At 40.3% G+C, this 24823-nt stretch overlaps 1 protein-coding gene across 2 annotated transcripts in view; it reads left to right on the forward strand.

The window, feature by feature from the left end:
• Positions 1 to 67: 67 nt before the first annotated feature.
• Positions 68 to 24823, forward strand: part of btbd10a (BTB domain containing 10a) — a 28716-nt gene continuing 3960 nt past the window's right edge. Inside the window, exons 1-7 of one of the 2 annotated variants that reach the window (XM_088339718.1) lie at positions 68 to 377; positions 8115 to 8356; positions 9669 to 9990; positions 15388 to 15490; positions 18046 to 18241; positions 22854 to 23051; positions 24007 to 24117. In XM_088339718.1, coding sequence (XP_088195844.1) covers positions 250 to 377; positions 8115 to 8356; positions 9669 to 9990; positions 15388 to 15490; positions 18046 to 18241; positions 22854 to 23051; positions 24007 to 24117 — 1300 coding nt within the window. In that variant the 5' untranslated portion in view covers positions 68 to 249. The remainder of the gene's footprint in view (positions 378 to 8114; positions 8357 to 9668; positions 9991 to 15387; positions 15491 to 18045; positions 18242 to 22853; positions 23052 to 24006; positions 24118 to 24823) is intronic. The other variant, XM_088339719.1, reaches the window with a different exon arrangement.

The following is a 24823-nucleotide window of genomic DNA, read 5'->3' on the forward strand; positions in this document are numbered from 1 at the left end:
GCGATCATTTTTTCAACATTTTTAACAGCAATTAATGGTTTAGTGGTTTACGAGCTGGCCTGAAGGCGTCACGGTTCCGATTCAGTCATGCACGCCGCCATTCACAGTAAAAGCTCTCTTGTGAGTCTTTGAATCAGACGTCGGTGCACGCTATCCTTGTTCTTTATGCCGACACGTTAGAAGCTGCTGGCTTTTGCTTTATAACCTCAAATCGAGTTTGTGAAACGATGCCGATAAAGTTGGAAAGTAATGAGCGAGGATGCGGAAAGTGACGGCAAGCCAGCTTTGTTCGAAGGAGCGCGAGGTTTTTGTGCCGCTGTCATTCCCTGCCTCATCCCTTGCTGCTTTGTCTACTCTTGGCCAGCTCATCAGGACCGGTACGTCTGCTTGCTTTTAGCTTTAAACTTAAAAGTTCTTTATTCTATTTCTTTCCCTTTTTCCTTATTTTATAAATGACGTTTCAGGAGGGCAGTTGATATTCTCTGGCTACCTTATCTCACTCATTTGGAGCTTATTGTACCATACACATTCCAACATCAAACGTTTTTGTTTTTTTCATATTCCTCATTTTTTATTTTTATTTGCAATGTAATGTTCTCCTTCCACTCTTTATTGCTGGTGCCGCTTCTTTTTGCTTTTCAGTCTGTGTCAGCAGCCTCTAAATAATTGATGAGTCCCTCACCCTTTGAGTCTTTCACCTCTTTATTTTAAGAGATCGATATATTATATATATATAAATGTATATTTATTTATCATGTGTGTCTCATATTGTGAACCTTAGCCTTACACCCACATGACTTCAGGCCACTGACCTAGTCAGCAAAATTGGATTTAAATGTGTTCCAAAAAACTGCTTTATATGTGGACGCTTTTTAAAAGCAAGGGGACTATTTGTGGAATCATTACTGCTCCAGATGAGTATTTCTTTCCCTGCAAGAGGATGGCAGTTGATGTTTTCCGTAAACAATCTATTTTCATTTTATCCTTAGTTTCTTTGTTCAATCTCACCATACTGGTCTGATCGTTTGGCTATGTGCTAGTCTGTCTGCTTTTGTTTGAATGATCCAATCTTGGTCAGAAATTAGATGCTCGTCTGTGATGTTTCTTCAAAATGGTAAGGAGCAAGAGTATAGTATCTAGGAGGATAGGATGTCTGTCTGGTCTGAAAGATTTTTACCTTCTGATCTGCAATGGGCTGTTGTGACCCCTTTCTTCAAGGACATTGCAGCTGTGCCTCGAAGACTTTTGGGGTAATATAATAATCACACGCTGATTATGAATGATAACCAAGGGCTCTTCTTCTCCAATTGTATTATGTCTATTTGATTTCACAAACTCAATAAAAGTCAATTTGTGGCCTTGTAAACCAAAAGTATGTTTCAACTCAAGTTGATTTGTAACACATGAATGTCACTCAAGTGATTGTGGGCTGTACTCTCTGTGTCTCCCCGTATGACATGATGCACTCATGAGTCACCCGCTCCCTGACTCAGAAATGGTACTATTTCTCAGCTATCAATTAACATGCATAGATTATCGTCAGTTTGTGATCAGTCTAGACCAGTGTGCCGGAGCACACTAATGTACCGTGAGACCTTGTCTAGTGTGCCGCTGGAATTTGCCCAATTTTAGCTTTCCAAAAAATCAGACCATTATTCAGTATTTTTGCTATCTTCAGACGCTGAACTCTAATAGTCATTTATATCTGTAGGTGGCAGTAGATTTTTATATACATTGGAACCTCGGTTCTCAACCATAATCCGTTCCAGAATCCTGTTCGAAAACCGATTTGTTCGATCACCGAAATCATTTTTCCCATTAAAAATAATGTGAATCGTTTTAATCCGTTCCTACACCCTGAATGTTTACGTTGAATGTTTAACATAAACCTAAAGCTAACCCCGGCTAATCGTACGTTCGCGTTATCGTAATCTTCCGTACGAAAGATTACGCTAACATGAACGTGTAAAAATAAAAAAATCAGGTCGTTAACAAGTCATTTAGCACCCGGGTCTCCACAACAAGTGGTGAGCGGTTCATTGGAAAGGGGGCTCCGTTCCAACACCCTGAATGTTTACTGAATGTTTAACGTAAACTTTAAGCTAACCCAGGCTAATCGTACGTTCGCGTTATCGTAATCTTCCGTACAAAAGATTACGCTTACATGAACGTGTAAAAATAAAAAAAAGGATAAAGAAAATAATTATGAATAGGATATCTTACCTTGTGGTGGTCATCAGAAGGCGCAGGCAAGATCAGCAATAGTTGTACGCACTACTTTTCTTTTTTCACCTGTAGCAACTTTGCTGCTTGCATTGACTTTCTTCGGAGGCATAATTAGGGGCTAAAACACTTCGTACACCTATATTAAAAGCGAAAGCAAAACGAAGCACGTCCGCACGCAATAACAGTTGGTCTCGAAAAGAGCGACCTACACCCGTACGCCGCTCAGCATCGCACCCTAGCGTACGCACTCACGCATTACCGGCGTTCGAACTCCGATTTTTTTGACCGAACAGCGAAGCAAGAATTTCTCAATTTCTGGTCGGACTCCGATTTGTTCGAACTGAGAGGCGTTCAAAAACCGAGGTTCCACTGTACTTTTTATTTACAAAATATCTGCTCATGAGGTAGCACAGTACATTTAATAACTTAATTTGTTTAACAAAGCGGTTTAAGATTGCTCTGTAAAAAATAAAAACATAAAGCACATCAGTCTTTTTTATTTAAGTATTATTTTCTTCTTTTTATATACTAATTATCTCCCTACGAGGTAGTACAGTGAAATATTTGACATAACTTCATTTTCAAACATTTTTGACGGACGGTGTGCCTCTGTACTTTTTTAAAAATAAAAGTGTACCTTGGTTCAAAAAGGGTTAAAAAAAAACACTGGTCTAGACCCTGGGTCACAAGCCTTTTTAAGCTGAGAGCTACTGTAACTTGTTTGTTACGGAGTAGCGCATAGGGCTACCAATTTGATATGCATATCCAAAATAACTTGTAATTACCATAACATTTGGACTATAAGCTGCACACAGTGGAGTACATGTTTAAAGGAAAATACATTTTGTAAATACAGTTGTGGTCAAAAGTTTACATACACTTGTGAAGAACATAATGTCATGGCTCTCTGGAGTTTCCAGTTATTTCTGTGACTCTGATTTTTCTCTGATAGAGTGACTGGAACAACAGAGTTATTTGTCACGACAAAACATTCATGAGGTTTGGTTGTTTTCTGACTTTATTATGGGTTAACAGAAAAAGTGATCAAATATTCTGGGTCAAAAATATACATAGCAATTTTGGTCACTTGGAAAATTGTTTTCGTAAAATGAGAAAATGAAATGAAATGAAATGATCTGCATTTATATAGCGCTTTTCAAGTCAATTACTTCCCAAAGCGCTTTACAGTGTGCTTCACATTTCCCAATAGCGGCCTTGTATTGCAGCCATGTAAGACGCTAACCTGCTTATTAGTGGTATTAAGGGTTCAGTGTCTTACCCAAGGACACTTCGACATGTAACACGGACAAGCCGGGATTCAAACTGGGATCCCTTGATCCCAAGACGAGCGCTCTACCTCCTGGGCTACTGTAGCCCCCATAGCATGCCCTCATAACTTCTTGATAGTGATTATGAGTGACTACAGCTGGTGACTTCTCTGAGGCCATTTAAATAGGGCTCATTGGATGCAAACGCCCACAAACACGACAATGAAAAAGTCAAAGGAGCTCAGCATGGATCTGAAAAAGCGAATCATTGACTTGAACAAGTCAGGAAAGTCACTTGGAGCCATTTCAAAGCAGCTGCAGGTCGTAAGAGCAACAGTGAAAACAATTGTTTGTGCATGGCACTGTTTTGTCACTGCCACGATCAGGAAGAAAACGCAAGCTATCACCTGCTGCTGAGAGAAAATTGGTCAGGAGGGTCAAGATACAACCGAGAATCACCAAAAAGCAGATCTGCCAAGAATTAGAAGCTGCTGGAACACAGGTGTCAGTGTCCACAGTTCAGCGTGTTTTGCATCTCCATGGACTGAGAGGCTGCCGTGCAAGAAGGAAGCCCTTGCTCCAAAAGCGGCACCCTAAGGCTCGACTGAAGTTTGCAGCTGATTACATGGACAAAGATAAGACCTTCTGAAGGAAAGTTCTTTGGTCAGACGAAACAAAAATCGAGCTATTTGGCCACCATGCCCAGCAATATGTTTGGAGGAGGAGAAAAGGTGAGGCATTTAACCCTAAGTAGACCATGCCTACAGTCAAGCATGGTGGTGGTAGTATCATGCCGTGAGGCTGTTTTGCTGCCACTGGAACTGGTGCTTTTCAGAGAGTAAATGGGATAATGAAGAAGGATTACCTTCAAATTCTTCAAGATAACCTAAACTCATCAGCTCGGAGAATGGGTCTTGGACGCAGTTCAGTGTTCCAACAGGACAATGACCCCAAACACACATCAAAAGTGGTAATGGAATGGCTAAATCAGGCTGGAATTAAGGTTTTAGAATGGCCTTCCCAAAGTCCTACATTAAACCACATTGAGAAGTTGTGGACAATGCTGAAGAAACAAGTCCATGTCAGAAAGCCATCAGGTTTAATTGAACTGCACCAATTCTGTCATGAGGAGTGGTCTAAGATTCAACCAGAAGCTTGTGAAAAGCTTATAGATGGCTACCAAAAGCGCCTAATTGAAGTGAAAATGGCTAAGGGACATGTTACCAAATATTAGCGCTGCTGTATGTATTTTTTTGACCCAGCTAATATGATCACTTTTTCTGTTAACCCATAATATTGTCATAAAAGTACCAAATCTCATGTTTTTTGTGGCAAAGAACAATCTGTTCAAAGAACTACCTGTTCCAATCACTCTTTATCAGAGAAAAATCAGGGTTGTAGAAATAACTGGAAACTCAAGACAGCCATGACATTGTTTTTCACAACAGTATGTAAACATTTGACCACAACTGTATATAAGCCACACGTGACTATAAGCAGCATGTGCCCACAGTAAAACATTCAATATTTACAAAGAAAGACTGTAGACAGAATTCTTTTTATATACGGTTCCTTAGCCCCTTAACGTTCCGCCGGACATTTTATAAACAAATATGTGTCTGTACGATGTCACCAGTCACTAAAAATGGCATGCCACATATCTCTAGATATTCCAAATAAGGACTAGCCCTAGTCCTTACTCTAAAATAATCGAAATAGAGATCACCTACTGTGACACCTTTTTTCAAGGTTTCTTACTTTTCCTAATGCATGCTGAGTTTTTTTTTTTTTTTTTTACCTTGCCCTCATATAGGTTTCAAATCAGGTGTTGTTGTAATTTTGGCCTGTGCAGCCCTTTGTGACTTTGTGGCTATACAAATAAATGTTTTTTGGTTGGTTGGTTGGTTGGTTGGCTGGATCCCTAAACCATTATGGTTGTAGGGGCAAGTATAGCCTGGTTGCGCCCATCCCTCTCCAGGCCAACATATGTTAAATGTTACTTAACATAAATATACTCCAAAACTAGCAGGACAAAATTAATAACGCAATAAATATAATGAACATTTGAAAGTATTATTCTGTGAGAGTTGTTCGTATGGTGGAAGTCCAAATGCAAATCGCATTTATGTCTGAATCTTATTTTATATGGCAATATTTTTATGGAAACTAAGTCAAAAATGTGCTGTCTACAGGTTACATCCTAATACCTCTGTACATCTTGGCTAAACTAAAGACAATCAATAGCTTCTTTCAGAATGATGAGAATTTTTCTATGGTAAACCGAAAATGCTCTCACCATTACTCTTTTATTGTCCTTAAAACGATGTTGACAATACAAATAGTCGTCCAATCAAGTTATTTATTGAGTGTGAGACGCAAACTTTTTTTTTCTTTTACCTTTAAGTTTATGGCCCCTTTACTCATCGTGATCGTGATTTCAATTAGATTTTGTACTGAAAAAACATGCTGAATTGATGCATTACGTTTATACGCGAAAATATCAACCTTTAGTTAAGAAAGAAACCAACAAAATCTTTGTTATTGAATTTTGGAATTCATGCAATGTCATATAGGGTGAACTGACACAAGGGTCATTTCTTCCGTACCAGCTTGAAGCCTGCAGTGACTATAATGTACTTTAGTCAATTTGATGCAAGTTTGCGTTATTCACATTTAAAACTAGTTCAGTGGGCATTGTTGGGTTAATAAGTCTGTTTTTTTCCTTTTTGTTCAACATGATGGGAAAATGGTCAGAAATGAGTAGATAAGTAAAGAAAGAACATTTTTGTTTTTAAAAAAGAATTGTGATAAAAATGAGACTATTATCTATAATCATGATGTGATTTTATTGACCACTCCTATCAGGGAGCATATCAAAACTTTCATTACGACACCTACAGTATATTTCCGCTTGGTGTATGTCCTATATTGATACAATCTGACCCGACAGCAGCAGATATTTTTTATTTATCCATTTATTTGATTTGAATTCAACACAACTTAGTTTGAATTTGAGTAATTCTGCTTCCTCAATTCCATTCATGTTAGCATAATAAACGTTTAACTTTACTGCTCCTAAATTCAAATTCAGGTTACCGTAAATTCCGGACTATAAGCCGCTACTTTGTTCCCAAACGTTCAACCCTGCGGCTTATTCAGTGATGCGGCCAATTTGCGTCATTTTTCTAACAGCCGCCAGCGGCGCTCGAGTACAAAAGGTAAGATTAAGACCGGTGGAACATATGGGCCAAGGAAGACTGCAACTTCTTAGCTTGTGCACAATTTAAATTAGCGTAGATATATCCTCACCATGTAAATTGCAATAAGAAAGGCACTTGACACAGCTTTCGAGCTAAAAGCAATCGAGCAGTCCGATAAAGAAGGAAACAGAGCTACTGCACGTAGACTCTACTTTGCGAGTGTGTTGCTAGCGTGTTTTTGAATAAGGGAGCGTGGGACGACGTCTATATGACAAAGTCTCTTTCCCAAACTGGGGAAGATGACTTTGATGACGTTAGTTATAAGGAGGAAGATGAGGACGTTTTACCGTGATTTCTTCAAGTACCGTATATTTATTTTAACAGAGCCGTTTACTGTGTTGCGAGCGTGTTGCTAGTAGCGTTTTGCTACCCTTCACAGGCACGGTTTGGGATGAAAGTTATAATATTATTATTAAAGCTTTAAACACTCTCTCGGTATACAGTCTTTCTTTGTAAATATTTGTAACCATGTATAATATGTATTTGCAACTGTATACTTTTGTAATGTATTTATTTTAGAGACTTATTCTGATATGTTTTCCACGGGCGAATCAAAAAGAAGGGGTGAAAACAACGGGGGCTGATGGGAAGTGGAGTAAAGGTGAGACGTGTTTGTGGAGGCAGCGGACAATAGTGGATATATGTTTTTCCCACCCTTACCTTTGGAAATATACATTTTTTTTTTCTTGGATTATTTTCAACGGGACCCGGACTCTGCAGGTCTGCATCAAACCTTAAGTACTGGTATCATTTTCCGTTCATTTTGCCGGCTGTAGTTTTTGGACTGTGTACTTTACATTCAGGTACAATCGCGGGACTCAAAGTCGGGTTTGGGTTAATTTTGTGATTGTGTTACATGTTTTAATGTGGGCGCATGCGGCTTATCTACAGGTGCGGCTTGTGTAAGTACAAAAGCGGTTATCCTCTTAAAATATGGTGGGTGCGGCTTATAATCGGGTGCGCTCTATAGTCCGGAATTTACGGTACTCATGGCCAACACAGAAAGCTAATTCCTTTTGTATGGACATTTTTTATCACATGTTCTCTCCATGCTACATCCTTGCACTTCAGGAGTAATAATGGGAATGGACTGCCTGTGCAACCGGCACCAATCAGAGCTCATATCAGGAAGTTTAGAGGAAACATTAATTCATGCATTCTTGTTTCTGACCAACAAAATCTAAAGGTTTTGGTTCTGATGTCTAACCAATATCTGTATCAGATCTGGACACTCCAAGTTTTAGGGTATCAAATAAAAATGGTTTTATATGATCTTTCTTTGTAATCAAGGTAAATGATGCGCCGAAAAAATTTGTATGTAATCATTTTTAATCTTACGCATTTTTTCCCCGATTACCAGGAAGTGTGGTGTGTCAGTGTTGGACAGCAAGCATCAGAAGCAGAGGTGGACGCAGACCATGAATCTGCACGGGGCTGGTCCTACCAGTGAAACTAGTAGCGGCGACGGGAGGGGGACGACTGAAGATTACTGGGCCCAACGACGACGGTCCAGTGACCGTTCAAGGGATTCATCCCATGAGAGAGGAGAGAGTCAGCTGACCCCATGTATCCGGAATGTAACATCCCCCACGCAGCAACACGGTGAGGAATGCAGAAAAAAACGAGCTATGATTCCATATTTAAAGTGAGCATTTTCATCACATTTTGCGATTCAATTCTTTGTCATACACTTTGACTTGCTACCCCCTGAATTTACTAATCTAAAAATCTGCGATATTTTTTTTTCCTCTCCATATCCGATATTATTTTTGAAATCCATTTAGCTACCTATTTGAAAGGTCACAAACCGTAGCCTCGCCTGTATTACAATAAATAATGGCATAATACGACACATCACATTTTGGTTTTATAACCCTATCTTGTACAAAAAATAGATACCACTTTAAATTGCAGACATTAAGTGACTGTTAAGAAAACACAGGGACAGACAATTCGCTCGCTCATTCACACCTAGGGACAATTCAGACCGGCCAATTAACCCAACTTGCATGTTTTTGGAATGTGGAAGGAAACCGTAGTGCCTGGAGGAAACCCACGCAAGCACGGGGAGAACATGCAAACTCCACACAGGAGGTTCGATCTCATGACCTCAGAACTGTGCCGCACACCCGCTAACCACTGCGTCGCCGTCAGGTTAATTGGCCAGTCTGAATTGTCCCTAGGTGTGAATGAGCAAGCGAATTGTCTGTCCCTGTGTGCCTTGCGATTGAATGACAACCAGTTCAGGGTGTCCCCTGCCCACTGCCCGAATATAGCTGGGATGGGCTCCAGCACCCCCGCAACCCTACTGAGGATAAGCGGTGCAGATAATGGATGGATAGAAGGAACTTCTCAATCGGCAGTAAAATACATATTTATTTATTCGCACAGGTCCAATCACGTTTCGAGAAGTTGGGAAAACTTCATATTTTAAAGGAGCTGTATGGAATTCGGAATTCGAATTGTCTGTCCCTGTGTGCCCTGCGACTGACAGGCAACCAGTTCAGGGGGTCCCCTGCCCACTGCCTGAAGATAGCTGGTATGGACTCCAGCATCCCCGCAACCCTACTGAGGATGAGCGGTGCAGATAATGGATGGATGGATGATTTGTTAAGTTGAGATGTTTAAATTAATGATAAATTAACATCAACTTTGTTCACAAAGCTGAAACTGGCCTATTGGTTAACACTTAATCAATACGTTCCCAGCTCATGCTAAGGTTTTAATTGAGAGACTTGAAAGGGAAAAAAGGATTTCATCACACTTTATGACACGTATCAAAATACACCTCACAAGAACGAAAATTTTTGAACTTCCTAGATTCCCATTAGTTTATCTTGTGTAAATTGCCTTTCGCACAAGACTGAATGTAACTGAAATATTTGTAATTGATCTTTATTCTTGTATTTCTCAGACCGAGAACGCGGTGATGGCGGTTCATCGTCCAGATCTTCTAGTCCACGTCCCCCTCGGGTGGTACCTCCCAGTTCAAACATTGGAGGGAATCAGTTTGTTCTACCACCGGCTAGGTCCTTTGGCACTACAGTTGGAGACCACCACCCTAAGATCCTTAACCAAGGACCGTGTGATATGATCTATGTGTATGACCTCAGCAGTAAAGAGGTTCCCCGTGGTGGTCAGCGTGTCAAAGATAGAGTGACTCTTATTGTGGACAATACAAGATTTGTGGTGGATCCGGCCATCTTTACCGCTCAACCAAACACCATGCTTGGCAGGTAAAAACCAAATCTAGTTAATGTGTCTTTCTATTGCGTCAGGCTCATCACTCAACAAAATAATAGTCAAGCCATATTACAGGGTTCCTGCAGATCTCTGAAAAGTCTTAAAAGTCATTGAATTTTAGAAATAAAGCCTTTATTGGCCTTAAAATGTGTAAAATCTCATTTTCAAAAGTCTTTAAAATTTGACCACATTAAAGATTTGTTTCAACTAAAAAGATTTAGTGGAAAAAAAAAACACAGTTATTTAATGCATTCATGATAAAAATGCTTAATCAATGTAGAATATTTTTATGGAATTAGTATTTATCTGCCGGACTCAGGATCCATGATGTACTTTACACATCCTTTTCAATAGTTTTTTTTACATGTTTAAATCTTTAAAGACTACTATGTTTTTTTCAGATGGAAACTTTTCAACTGGACCAAAAGGGGATTTGAAATTTTAGATATACCCCTTATTAATTTTGTGTTTTGTTTGTTTCAATTTTTTGTCAACTTGCTCTTGAATTTGATTTTACAAGGCATTCAAAAGTCTGAAAAAGACTTGGTTTAAGCTGTAGGAACCCTTCTTTCATTTACCCAGTACAACTGAATTATCTGAAATAATCTCTCTTTAGAAGCCCTCCACATGTCTGCTTGACCCTATTTATTCTTCCCTGATAAAATCCTTCTTCTTTTCGCTGCTTCCCCTCATTTCTGCCATTATCCATTCTTCACTTTCTACCGGTTGTGTCCCCTCTGCCCTTAAAACTGCCACAGTCACGCCCATTCTGAAAAAGCCCGGTTTATAACCCAATAACTTTAGCGTTCTCCGCCCTATCTTTAACCTACAATTCATATCCAAAATACTCGAAAAAATAGTCTCCTCCCAACTTCATGCTCATCTCACTAGCAACAGTTTTTTTTCCCGGTTTCTGTTCGCGCCACAGCACTGAAACCGCACTTGTCAAGATCACACACCACCTCCCCATTAACGCTGATTCTGGTTTACTTTCCAGTTTCATTCTCCTCAACCTAAGTGCCGCCTTTGACACAATTTCCGATTTCGTCCTTGTTAGCAGACTCTCTTTACTTGGCCTATCCCATGCCCCCTCCAATGTTTCCACTTGTACCTCACTGGCCGCACTCAATCCATTCAACTCAAGTCCTTTTCCTCTGACCCCTCTCCAGTCTCCTCAGGTGTGCCCCAGGGCTCTGACCTTGGGCCCCTCCACTTTATAACTTACCAACCTCCAGAAATTCAATATTTCCTTCCACTATTTTGCGGATGACACACAACTTTACCTTTCCAGCAAACCCACATCGATACTTCCACCACTTGACCTTAACTGAGGCCTTTCTGAAATAAAATCGTGGTTCCCCTTTAAACTGCCACAGTCACGCCCATTCTGAAAAAGCCCGGTTTATAACCCAATAACTTTAGCGTTCTCCGCCCTATGTTTAACCTACGATTCATATCCAAAATACTCGAAAAATTAGCCTCCTCCCAACTTCATGCTCATCTCACTAGCAAGTTTTTTGTAAACTCTTTCAGTCCGAAAAAGTAGTCTCCTCCCAACTTCATGCTCACCTCACTAGCAACAGTTTTTTTCCGGTTTCTGTCCGCGCCACAGCACTGAAACTGCACTTGTCAAGATCACACACCACCTCCCCATTGACGCTGATTCTGGTTTACTTTCCAGTTTCATCCTCCTCAACCTAAGTGCCGCCTTTGACACAATTTCCCATTTCATCCTTGACTCTCTTTACTTGGCCTATCCCATGCCCCCTCCAATGTTTCCACTTGTACCTCACTGGCCGCACTCAATCCATTCAACTCAAGTCCTTTTCCTCTGACCCCCTTCCAGTCTCCTCAGGTGTGCCCCAGGGCTCTGACCTTGGGCACCTCCACTTTATAACCTACCAACCTCCAGAAATTCAATATTTCCTTCCACTATTTTGCGGATGACACACAACTTTACCTTTCCAGCAAACCCACATCGATACTTCCACCACTTGACCTTAACTGAGGCCATTCTGAAATAAAATCGTGGTTCGCCATCAACTCCATAAAATTAAGCAGCAATAAAACTGAATTACTTCTCATTGCCATCAAATCCACCCTCTCTAAAGTTGACTCCTTCTCTCTTTGCGTTGACAATTCCTCAGTTTTTCCCTCCACTCTAGTCAAGAGTCTGAGTGTTGTCCTCGACAATACACACTCCTTTCACTCATATAAATAACATCACCCGGTCAGCTTACTTTCACCTGGCTCCATCAACCGTCTCCACCTCTCTCACCACCCACAACACTGCCATCCTCGTCCATAGCCTTTCCTCCTTAACGGTGTACCTCAAAGGTCCTTCTGTAAACTTCAGCTGGTCCAAAACTGCTGCACGCATCGCCGCCAAAAACCTCTCTCGCCATCACATTACCCCTGTCCTTCAGTAACTCCACTGGCTCCCAATCAACGATAGAATCAACTACGAGATCCTCCGCTTACACCTACATGGCCATTCATAACATTGCCCCTCCCAACCTCTCTGACCTCCTTCACGCTGCCACGCCATCCCGCACCCTCAGATCATCCTCCTCCCTCCATCTCACTATACCCGCTGCCTGTCTCAGCTCCATGGGGACCAGAGCTTTCAGCCGCTCTGCCCCCCAGCTCTGAAACGCGTTTATGCCTGGCCCCCAGAATACTGCCACCCTCTTAACCTACAAATCCGGACTCAAAACCTATCTCTTCAGACTTGCACTTTCTTGATCATCTACCTCACATATCGCCCCCTTTTAACTCAACTGTGTTTTTATTTACTATTTATTACTTGCCTGTTTATTCTTGCTTTATTTTTATTTGTTACTATATGTACAGCGACCTTGGGGGTCCTGAAAGGCACCTTCGAAGTGCAATGTAATATTATTATTAATCACCGGAAGTAGATCATGGTTTTTAAGGACCTTAGGTTTGAGTTACTACAGGCAACACTCGAGGATGTGTAGTTGCTTTTACTTGGCTCCTTCACACTATCAATCGTTAAACACTTATTTAACAAACTAGGGATATGGATTACAATATGTTTCCGACCAAAATTAAAATCTTGCGTTTTCACTGATGCCACATCCGATTAGTGCTTACAATTATTTCACACAAACAACAATTACTGATATATTTAAAGAAACCCATTGGTATCACTACCTTTTTTTTTACCTTATGGTGCATTTATTTAAAGACAATTTACAATTCTTTCAATTCCAGGTTTGTGGTTGTTAAATGGCCACTAAAAGGCAGCCTGTTCCAGTATTGGCTATGCACACCTTCACAGGTATTGATGCATTCAAAGGCCTGCTATCAGCACTGGCATATACACTTGCTTGTCCCTACAGAAAACCTAAATCAAAAATTGGCAACACTAAAGTGGGTTGTTCATCCCTTTCAATAAAATTCACTCTCAGTACTGTGACCCAAGTTAGCGGATGCAGATTTCTTTGAAGATTCATACTTTGTTACAACACTGGCAGCAACCCCTGAGTGCTACGGCAAGAGTTAGTTGACTCTTGTGACAGCAAGCCTACATGCCATTGCTAACGTAACAGTGATTAATCTTTGGATGCAATAAGACGCAAAGTTAAGAGGAGCAGACGAAATGTACTCAAGTTTAGTTTTGACTGTCTTGCAGTTTACGCTTAGGGTCAGTAAAAACTGTTCATGACAAATGCACGGTCCATTGACTGCACAGGTTATCATGATATATGCCCACTAAAACCTTAGGTCTCATTTTATCTAATGCTCTGTGTAGTGAGTTACAACCTAGTGCACTGCACTGCATTGTAAAACATCAAATATAATGCGGTTCTATAACATTACTACAAACGGGTGAAAAGTTTGCATAAGTACAGAAAACATGTCGAAATTGTTCAATTTCAAAAATGTGGCGATAGCACCTCTAAAAAATAATTTTTAATCAGGTGATCTACATTCAGACTTCCCGAGTAGTGGTGGCCATTATGAATGGTCAGGTATAGTGTATTGTTGCTTATGATTGTGATTGACCGTTGTCATTATGGCCAGAAGCTGGGGTTTGGTATAGGCTGTCGTTAGACGAGTGTTCGAAGCCACGCTACGACAAAACAGGATCCATATGATCTAGATAGATAGATAGATAGATAGATACTTTATTCATCCCCTAAGGGAAATTCACATTTCCAGCAGCATCCCTGAGCTGAGAACAATACAATAATAAAGCCAAAAGAATACAATATACAAATACCCAGTGTGACGTGCAAATGCCCACTTTAGCATGTTATATAGAGTCACTAAATAGTGCTACACAGAACACATAATGCAGTAAGATTCGGTAATATCCAATGTAAGTGGTGTGGTTTAATGTGGGCCTTTACTCTGCCGGGTGGAGTTAAAGAGCCTCATGGCATGAGGAAGAAAAGATCTCTTCAGTCTGTCCGTAGTACAAGACAGTGACAGCAGTCTGTCACTGAAACTGCTCTTCTCTCCGGAGATAATGCTGTGAAGCGGATGCGATGGATTGTCCATGATTGACCTCAGCTGACCTCACCAGGCATGTCAAAAAAAAAAAAAAAACGTCCCATTGGATGATTGAATTTCTTAGTATGTCAAAAAAGAAGCGAGTCTCTAAATGCTCTCTAGCCGCTTGAGGCTGGTGTTCAGTTTGTATAGCGTGGCGAGTGTGTTCTGGTGTAAAACTGCATTCACTCAACCAGTAAAATAAACTAGTTTTGTTGAGAAAATATCCCTTGTCATCTGTAATCATAATATGTAGGGTAAGTTACTAATGTAGGCTGAATTATCAAGCACATAACTGAAAAATTACTATAAGTTTAACATTTTGAGTTGACATTTTTTCTACTGATCCTTCCCGCCTGAGAACAGACAGTCTAGATCTGGCCCCATGGCCAAACTGAGTACGACATCCCTGCTTTAGACAGAAGTGTATGAAGTAGGGTTACAGGCTCGAAAAACTCATTTTGGCTGACGAATGGCGTACTGTTACGGCCTAACTTCAAAGTGTCCATTAAGACACCGCCAACTGGAAATCAAATGGAGCTTACATTGTAAAATAGTCTCTACATGTATATTTATTGTGCGGAAGTAAATACCACTTAAATATTTTTGGGTGCAAATAACATTGACAAAGAACTGATAAAGTGTAGTTGATGGTTTGTGAGCAAAGTGATAAAAACTATATGGAAGCTTAACAACTTGTCAAGTGCTGCTTTAAGAAATGACTAAAGCAATGAGATGATACTGATTAACTGTGCTTTTAACGTGATTTCTTACTTCTACTGGTTATTCTAGTCACAGAAGGGTTGTAACTATTTACCGTACTTGGATAGCTTTAAAAGGCTTTATTGCTTTTGTTCATTTGTTTTCAGAATGTTTGGCTCTGGGCGTGACAACAATTTCACTCGGCCCAATGAAAAAGGGGAATTTGAGGTAGCTGATGGCATCAGCTCCACTGTGTTTAGAGCAATATTGGTAAGAACTATGAATCAATTTCACACTTTGTCTCATTGATGCTTTCCTGCTGTCCTTTTCTCATGCACTACATCACTTTTCTTATTGTGTTCCTTGCTCCTTCAATAATTTTTTGATCACACACGCTTGCATTGTAACTACCAAACTGTTTTTACATGCTAAGTGAAAGTGTAGCCCAAAGTGTAGGGTTTTTTTCTTTGTTCAAGCCCATCCCAGCAATCATCGGGCAGTGGGCAGGGGATACCCTGAACTGGTTGCCAGCCAATCACAGGGCACACGGGGACAGACAACTCACTCGCTCATTCGCCCCTAGGGACAATTTGGACCGGCCAATTCACCTGAAATGCATGTTTTTGGAATGTGGGAGGAAACCGGTGCGTGTGTTTTTGTGTTTAAAATGATGAGACGGAAAAGAAAGAGACGCATGAACAGACATGGCGAATGTACCCAAATAATCTGAATGAGGAAAAGAATAAAGAGTTAAAACTAACGCACACTGGACTTCATCATTGTCCCCTGAAGTTTGCAATATAGATATAATTTTTTATATAACATGGTAATCTAGCAAATTAATCCTTATTTTTACCAAATATACCTCTAATTTGATTACCGTATTTTCCGCACTATAAGGCGCACCTAAAAGTCTAAAAATTTTTCAAAAGCTAACCATGCGCCTTATATATGGCTCAATATTGAATCGCAAGGTCTCGATTTTCCCCCGAACGTGGAGTAGTCCGCGGTGTATGCTGAGATTTATATACCGGCGTTTCATTGGCTAACCAATGTGTCAATCATCATTTGAATCGATCGCTATTGGCTAAAGTTATTCGGAGCCTCGGATAGGCTAGAGGCCAAAAAAAACCCTGCAATTGGCCGAAAAAGATGTGTCAATCATCAGTTAAATTGATCGCTATTGGCTGAAGTTATTCGGAGCCTCGGATAGGCTAGAGGGCCAAAACAAACCCTGCAATTGGCCGAAAAAGATGACTGAATAGCAAGCTTGCTAAACTACGCCATAAAGAAACATGTTTCATTAGTCTGTATTTGTAAATATTTTACTCTCCTGGATTTACTTCACTCACGGTTGTAAGAAGACCATGGTTGCGTATCATTATTGAACGTGAGAACTTAGGTGATGCGGCTTTATATTTTCCCGGTATCTTGTTTTAGATCGATCTTGATGTTGCTGTGATGTGTTGAGTGAATTAAACTCAATTCCAAGTGTTTATTGTCATATGCACAGTAAAGTTGCGAGCGAAAAAGAAAATAGAAACTAAGGAATGGTTGGCATTTCTTGAATCCCAAGACTTTAACCTTCCGAATGATATTTGAAATGACGCATTTGAGTGCCATCGTGCGGACACCGCATCCGCACGTGTCTACGACACGTATTTGCTTCTTTGCAAGCTTTGGGAATGTTAAGGGGGTAATAAATTTGACTGAACTATCTGACTGTTTTGTCGACGTTCCCAGTGTAGCGCCTTATAACCCGGTGCACATTTACTATGGAAGATATAGGACCAAAAACTATTTTTTGTGGGTGCACCTTATAACCCGGTGCGCCCTATAGTGCGGAAAATACGGTACATCCTTTTTTTCCAGAAACTATAACAATTACATTTTATTGTATCCTAATTACGTATAGCTCTTACATGTTTTCTGTTTCTTCCCAAGCCTGTTGGCGCAAAGGGCCACTATGTTGTTACTACTTATTACCCGGTTGTAATTATTACAAATTCAGTCAACCACTAATACATCATCAGTTAGAAATCAAATACACTAGAACATCACAATGATGTGCTATTTTCAGAACCTGTCCTTGGGGTACTTGGGTGTTCTTAGGGGGAAACCTGGTGCCTACGGGTACCATGTTGGAAACCCCTGACTGAGGAAGCTGACATGATTGTACTATGCCATTTTACTGCTACTGGTACCCCCAAAAAACATAAACCCTGTGACAATGAGAAGGAACATTTTGTGTTCTTCTTTGAGCATTGTAGCACTTCTTTTCGTTTGCACAGAAAAATCTTGTAGTCAAATATTACAAGATATCCCTTTAAGTCATGCCAAGTGAGGCCCATATAACATTATTTTTAGGAAACCTTTTTTTGTTGAGCAACACGGCAAAATGGCGACCGTGTGTCTCATGTCGCTCTTCCCTTCTCATGCACACAACAAATGTCAAAGATTGTCTCCACGGCAGCCGAGGGCGTTTCCTCTGACATGTTGGATCAGCTGCAGGCGGACACGAGGAGGTGGGAAAGTAGAGCAGGCTGTGTTACGACAGCAGCTTTCCTATTATACCCTCCTCCCACCCACAGGCTCGCTCTTGACTGCCTGTGATGCTGCAGTTTTTTTTTTTCCTTACGTCGGTCAGCACTCTCCCGCCCCCCTGCCTTTCCATCCAACATCAATTTCCCACACACATTCTCTCACTGCTTCCTCGGCATGTGAAGCAGCAGCATCAATAATGGCGTCTTGTTTCTCATCCTTCTTGTTTGTGTGACTGTGTTTGCTCACTTCTACACTTGTTCGCATGGCGCTGAAAATGGCAGGATTACTACAAATCGGGGATAATCCGCTGCCCCGACGGCATTTCCATTCCTGAGCTGAGGGAGGCATGTGACTACCTGTGTATCTCCTTCAACTACAGCACCATCAAGTGCAGAGACCTCAGTGAGTATTTTCACTGTGACGTGGAGCGCTTTGCATGCTCATGTGCAACTTGCTTTTGTGGATGTGCTGCCTTGGGTAAGTGTCGCTGCAGAGAAATGCAATTGACGTATCTGGGTTTTATTTATTTCTGACTTTACGGTAGGATTGCAAGTTGTTTGAGTCCACACACATTAATATTAGCAACGATTTACGCTGTATGCTGTGTGTTTGTTCTAATAGTACTTTCATATCACGCCTGCTTGTGAGTGCGTGGGAGGGGCAGGGTCTACTCATGGTTTCTCCGGTGTGTTTATGGTCTAAGTAGGTCATGGTTAGCTGAGATATGTACAGTGGGTTCTTAAAGCGCAACACGAACCCACAGGAGCAGGTCTAATTGCAAAGAGTTTATGCTTAGAGGGATATTTGACCACTAGATGTCCCTGTATTTTTTTTTTAGTGCAACCGAATAAGAGTTCTAAAAAGCGGAGACTCGATGTGACCAAACCGCACCATTTTCCTTATTTTTTTGCCGAGCCTTTCACGAGATTTTTGTTTTTTGGGGGTACTCTTTATTGGTGAGATTCACGTTAAGCAAAATAAATGCAAATTTCTCGACATACGAGTACTTTTTAACATAATGCACGTTTTTATGATAGTTGATGTATTTTTGCTTATCATAGTATTCAGTTTTATTTTTTAATGAATTAAGTTGGGTCTTTTTACCAATAGGAGTTGCTAAATAATACACACTGTCCCTTTAGTGTTGTGACATAAACCAATGTCATTTGATTATTAATCAGTTTACATAAGGCAAAGATAAATGAAAAAATTGAACTCATAATAATACTTTGGAATAGAAATCATCAAGTATCAGAACTTAAGACAGTTGTCATACTGAAATGAACTAAAACAAAGTTCATTGAATTGTAATCTTTGGGCACTGTTAGTACCAGCAAGAATTGAAACATGCGACAGTTTTATGTTCCTCCTAAAGCATAGATTACTTAAGAGGGTCTCTTTGTGCTAGTTTTATACGTGCACAAAGCGCAAAGTTACATTAAACTCTTTAATGTAGCGTCTTCCTGGACACATATATGGAGTCCACTAACAGTAACACAGTGGAACCATAAGGAAGCTTGTATTCGCTTTGTGATGAATAATTAAGAGTTGAGAAGGAAGTAAGAACACTTGCAGAGTGGAACGTTCGTTCAAATGCATACAGATGCTGCGATAAGATGGAAAGAAGCAAGACAAAAGGGTTTCAAATGCATTAAAACATTCGGTTTATTGCACTGGGAAATGCATGGAGAGGGGATCCTCTTTCACTCGGATAGTAAATCAATAAGTGAAAAATACTCAAATATGTTTCATTCCATAAGCCATCAGTTCTCAACCTTTTTTGTAACATTTATTTATTTTTTTCAGACCTTTAAAAATTTATAACGTTGAAGATTCTTAAAACGTTATTTAGGCTGATTTGTAAAACTTGGTATCCTATTTTTTATGGATCTCTTCCTTTACAAATTTGTTCACAGCAAAAAGACCGGGTAGAAAATGTAGTAAACATAGTAAAATCATGAGTGGAATACCTTGTTTTTTGCGAGGGTTGCGTTCCAAAAAGGACCTGTGATAGCCAAAATCCGCCAACTAGAAACCTTTATTAAGTACTCTAATCTACATTGAAACAAAAGAAGAAACCCCTTTTACAGGCTCAAGCGTTTGTTTGACAAATAAAAGTACTGTACTTTATAAAAAACATTTTTAAATAACTATTGCCCTGTCAAATTATATTAAATTAAAAAAATCTTACTGCTATATTGCAGTAATGATTTCAAAAAGGGTTGGAATTGATTTGAGGACACTTTCCACTTTTTTGCTTCACATGATATTTTGTCGCCGTCATGAGGACATTATTGGAAAACAAAATTGTGGCGTAAAAATGTTGACGTTAAAAGAACATTCCAAACAACTTTGGTACAGTCAAAATATATTTTTCAAATTGTTTCTATATGTCACTAATTGATTCCAAACAAGGCTGAAAATGACACTATCCACCTTTTTACTTCAGATATTTTGTATCCATCATGTAGATGTTAAGGAAAGAAATAGTGGCGTAAATTTTTTTTATCTTCTTTTAGCATGTTGACTAGTCCTACTTTGTTGGCGATAGAAAGCATCTCCATTTGCCTTTTTGGCCCGGCGGCAGGCGCTTTTGTCGCTCCGGAGCATTTTGTTGACATGATGGCTTTTAGAGTAACTCAAAATTAAAAAAAACATTTGCGCGTACAGACAGTAGGTTCGTCAAGCTTGTTGTACGACTTGGACCCTAACGTTATTGGCGCACTGGCAGACATGGACAGAAAAGGGGCGGGGCGACTGTTTAGCCAATAAGAATGCAGAACACGGTGAAAGCTGAAAATCCACCACATGTCAAAACCTCAAAAAGTACACCACAACACTGTATATGTAAACGTTCACTAGCGTCCTCCTCGACTTGAGGAAGACGATGGCGTGTTTTGTGTAGATCGGGATTACGCCAGATGCGGTAGAGGAAGTCCTCCATTAGCTTAAATAATGACTATGATGATGCTGTGGCTTTTATCTTTCTTTTGATTTAATGCTTTGTGGCAGTTTTCTGCCAGTACTTAGTCATTGCCATGGATCGCTTCTAAACCGCTACTCTGTGCATTAGTAAGGCACATAGGGGGCCCCCTGGGACAGGAAGCAAGTTTTCTGGACAGACCAAGAGCGAATATAAAACAGTCCTGCCATTTGGTGGTCATTTATCATGCATAAATTATTACTAACGCCACGAGACGATGTGCTAAGGGTTTTAATATGTTGTTGTTCCTTTTTTCAAACCAAAAATGTTCACGCTTATGACACTAAGGACGGATGATATGCAAACGTGTTTTTCACCACCATTATCCATATGGGAATGACTCGTATGCAAAAACAGCAGTCTTCTATAGTCCATATTTTATTACTTCACTGTTTTCATATCAAGATGCCAAATATTTTCTGTCGTTCAGTTTAGACATTTAGTATGTGTACTCCACAACCCGGTTTGCCGTTTAAAACATTCTCAGAACTTCTCACTGTCTTCTTCAAAGGGACGTTGTGTAATATTTGACAACTAGATGTTGCTGTATTGTATAAACGAGTGCACATGAAAATAAACAATGTAGGGAGGCTCAATATGACAGTACCGCAACATTTTTCTTGTCATTTTGTTTGCCCACCCTTGGACAACGTGTTTGGGGGAACCCGAAGCACAAGATGGCAGACAATAATGTTGGCCCCCTCTTGATGAGCCTCATGTCATGTAAAATAAATACTTATTATTCAACCTATGAGTATTTGGAGAAAAAAGCATTTTATAATAGTTCATGTATTTTAGCTTATTATTCAGATCAACATTTATTTTTAATGAACGACGTTTTTTCCACCACTGAGAGGCGATTAATAATACACTATCAGGGTTGGGCAGGGTTACTTTAACTTGATTGCTTTCTGTTACTTTTGGATTACTCCAATACCAAATATGCTAATAAAAGATAAAAGAAACTAAATATGAATAAAATGATGACTCACAACACGTGGTAAGCTTTCTCTCCTGGCTTTGATCTCTTTGATCTCCGGCAAAACGAACATAAAATGCGACAGAAACAAAATGAAAATAAATCCAAACAGCTTGCCAACATCATTTTTGCCGTTCCATGTGTTCCGTTACTCTCCAAGCCTGCACAAAATTGAGTCATTCTATTCATATTTAGTTTCTTTTGTCTTTTATTAGCATATTTTGTATTGGAGTAATCCAAAAGTAATTGAAAGTAATCAAGTTAAAGTAACCCTACCCAACCCTGTACACTATGCCCCTTTAAGTCAGTTCTTCTCAATTATTTTCTGTCGTCTCGAAAGAAGGAAACCAGGCACCCCCACCCCAAAAAACTCAAGGGTCTTATCAGTGTGATTTGAGTGTAATGTTATTCACTGACAGCTTGATTTATTTTGCTTCATGCTGTCTGCTGACAACATTTTTAGACATAGCAAGCACAGTGCTATTTTCTCGTCTAATCCCATTGGTCGCAGTAAAGCTGATTGCTACGTATGCTTCGAGTAACTTCGTGGCTTAACTTTCGGGAGACTTTCATTTTCCTCTTTATCCTTTCTCCTCCCTCATCAATATTTCTTCGTGGAACCACTGGAGGGGTTGCAACACTTTGTGTCTACACCGCATACTCCTTCTCTCTGCTATGCATGTGCAAAGCATGGATTCTTTACTACTGAGCGTACATTCTGCTAGTGAGGGCTCCGCTGCCCTCTAATGTAGTGGAGGTCTAATTGCTCTTTATTCTGGGACAGTTAAAAAAAAAAAATTCCCAATGTCAAACCTGCCCCACTTGGCGGAGCCTTGCGCATCCCCGGGTGTTGAGAACAACTGATTTACTTTGATAGCTGCAGACACAGTTCGCAAACCAGTGTCTTATCACTACACAATGTATATCTTTTCTGTGCCAGACATTTCCGCACGGATTTTTTATTCATTTTTTTAAATCCAGTGCGGCTTGTAGAAAAACAAAGTTGAGTTTCTTCCGTAAATATGCCCGTGCGGCTTTTTATCAGGTGCGCTCTGTCGTCGGGAATTTACGGTATTACATGAACCTCAAAGTCTGCACTAACCCTAACAGCCTTGTGGTGGTCGCAGGTGCCCTGATGCATGAGCTATCGAATGACGGAGCTCGGCATCAGTTTGAGTGTTACCTGGAGGAGATGGTGCTGCCGCTGATGGTGGCCAGTGCGCAAAGCGGAGAGAGGGAGTGCCATGTGGTAGTATTGACTGACGACGACGTGGTGGACTGGGACGAGGAGTACCCGCCGCAGATGGGGGAGGAGTACTCTCAGAGTAAGTTTGATTGATGATTAACAATTACAAAGGAAGGCCTTTACATGGGAGTGTCCAAAATTCAGACACATTTTTTTAATTCTTTTTTTATAGACTGAATCAATTGAACATAGCAATGGCATTCAAAAATGCTACTGAAAGTATGATAACAGAAATGCATTGACAATTTAGGCGAGAGTTATCAACACGAGTTACCATCACTCAAATTAAAAATGAGTTTGAAACATAAGGAACTGTTGAGGGCGTCCATAAGAAGTGTTCCAGAAGATAATTTAGACCGGCAAAGCCAACAACAGAAGATTACTGGAAACGTTTCAACAACGTCCAAGAAAGTCTTTGCAGCAAGCATTAGACTGAGCTTGGATTGGTAGTTATTCATTGGACACATTTTTGTAATATGATGTAAAGATGAATTTGAAATGCCTACCTCGCGACTAGTCTTTCCTGGACATGGTTGAAACGTTTCCAGTCTTTTGTGGACCCATAATATAATTTGTTTTAAGATTGCTTCTTATGGAGAGTTCCATCAAACAATTTGGATTTATTAAGTAAGTAGTGATGGACAAAATATACTTAACATCATATGATTCAGACATTTTTTAAGCCAGCAGAGAAGGCCTTGCAGGCCCTCACGGCCCACCACTGATATTACAAAACATTAAGCGCATGTAGAGAGAGCTGATGATTGTCTGCCATCTTGCTGCCAAAACCAAGAACCTTATTAAAGCCTGGGCAAAAAAGATGCTGTTTGGTCACTGTGAATCTCTGTCGTTTGTATTCGCCCTTGTGCTTTTTAGCACTCATTCTTAATCGATACAGCGACATCCAGGGGCCAAATCTTCCCATAGTGTTCCTTTGAAAATTGACTTGCTTGTTCAGTTTTAGGGTTTTGCTCACTAAATATTTTGACGTTTGCAAGAATATGACTTGTAAATATCTCTTTGTATGTTAACAGTCATCTACAGCACCAAACTGTACCGTTTCTTCAAGTACATTGAAAACCGAGATGTTGCCAAGTCGGTGTTGAAAGACAGAGGACTCAAGAAAATCCGCCTGGGAATCGAAGGTAAAATCTTGGACGACGGGGATGGTACAGTAGCCCCACAACATGCGAGCAATGAGAGATCGAAAGAGGGTGTCTAAGCTGTAACCAAAGTTCTGCACTGTTAAAATGATAAATGGTAAATGGTTTGCATTTATATAGCGCTTTTCAAGTCAATGAAGACCTCCCAAAGCGCTTTACAATGTGCTTCACACTCACACACACACACACTCGCACACCAATAGGGAGTCAGCCATACAAGGCGCCTAGCTGCTTATTGGGGGCATAAGGGATTCAGTGTCATGTTTCATGTTTAGAAACGATCTCTTGTCAACTGTGATTAGAGTACCGTAAATTCCGGACTATAGAGCACACCTGATTATAAGCCGCACCCACCCCATTTTGGTAAGGCGCCCGCTTTGAGACTGGGAGGTCGGTGGTTTGCGCCCCGGCCGAGTCATTCCTAAGACTTAAAAAGTGGTCGGCGGCGCCCTCTGTTGGCTGCGGCTGCATCGGCTCGCTACAACAGGTCAGGTGCAATCGACATTTCGTTCTGTGTACATTGTTACACAGAATGACAATACAAGGAAATTATTATTATATTTATTTTAAGAGGAAAACCGATTTTGTACTTACACAAGCCGCACCTGTATATAAGCCGCATGCGCCCACATTAACAAAATGTAACACAAACACAAAATTAACCCAAACCCGACTTTAAGTCCCGCGA

The sequence above is a fragment of the Urocampus carinirostris genome, chromosome 7 (assembly GCF_059441175.1).
Source record: "Urocampus carinirostris isolate Australia breed hairy pipefish chromosome 7, RoL_Ucar_1.0, whole genome shotgun sequence".
Lineage (NCBI taxonomy): Eukaryota > Metazoa > Chordata > Actinopteri > Syngnathiformes > Syngnathidae > Urocampus > Urocampus carinirostris.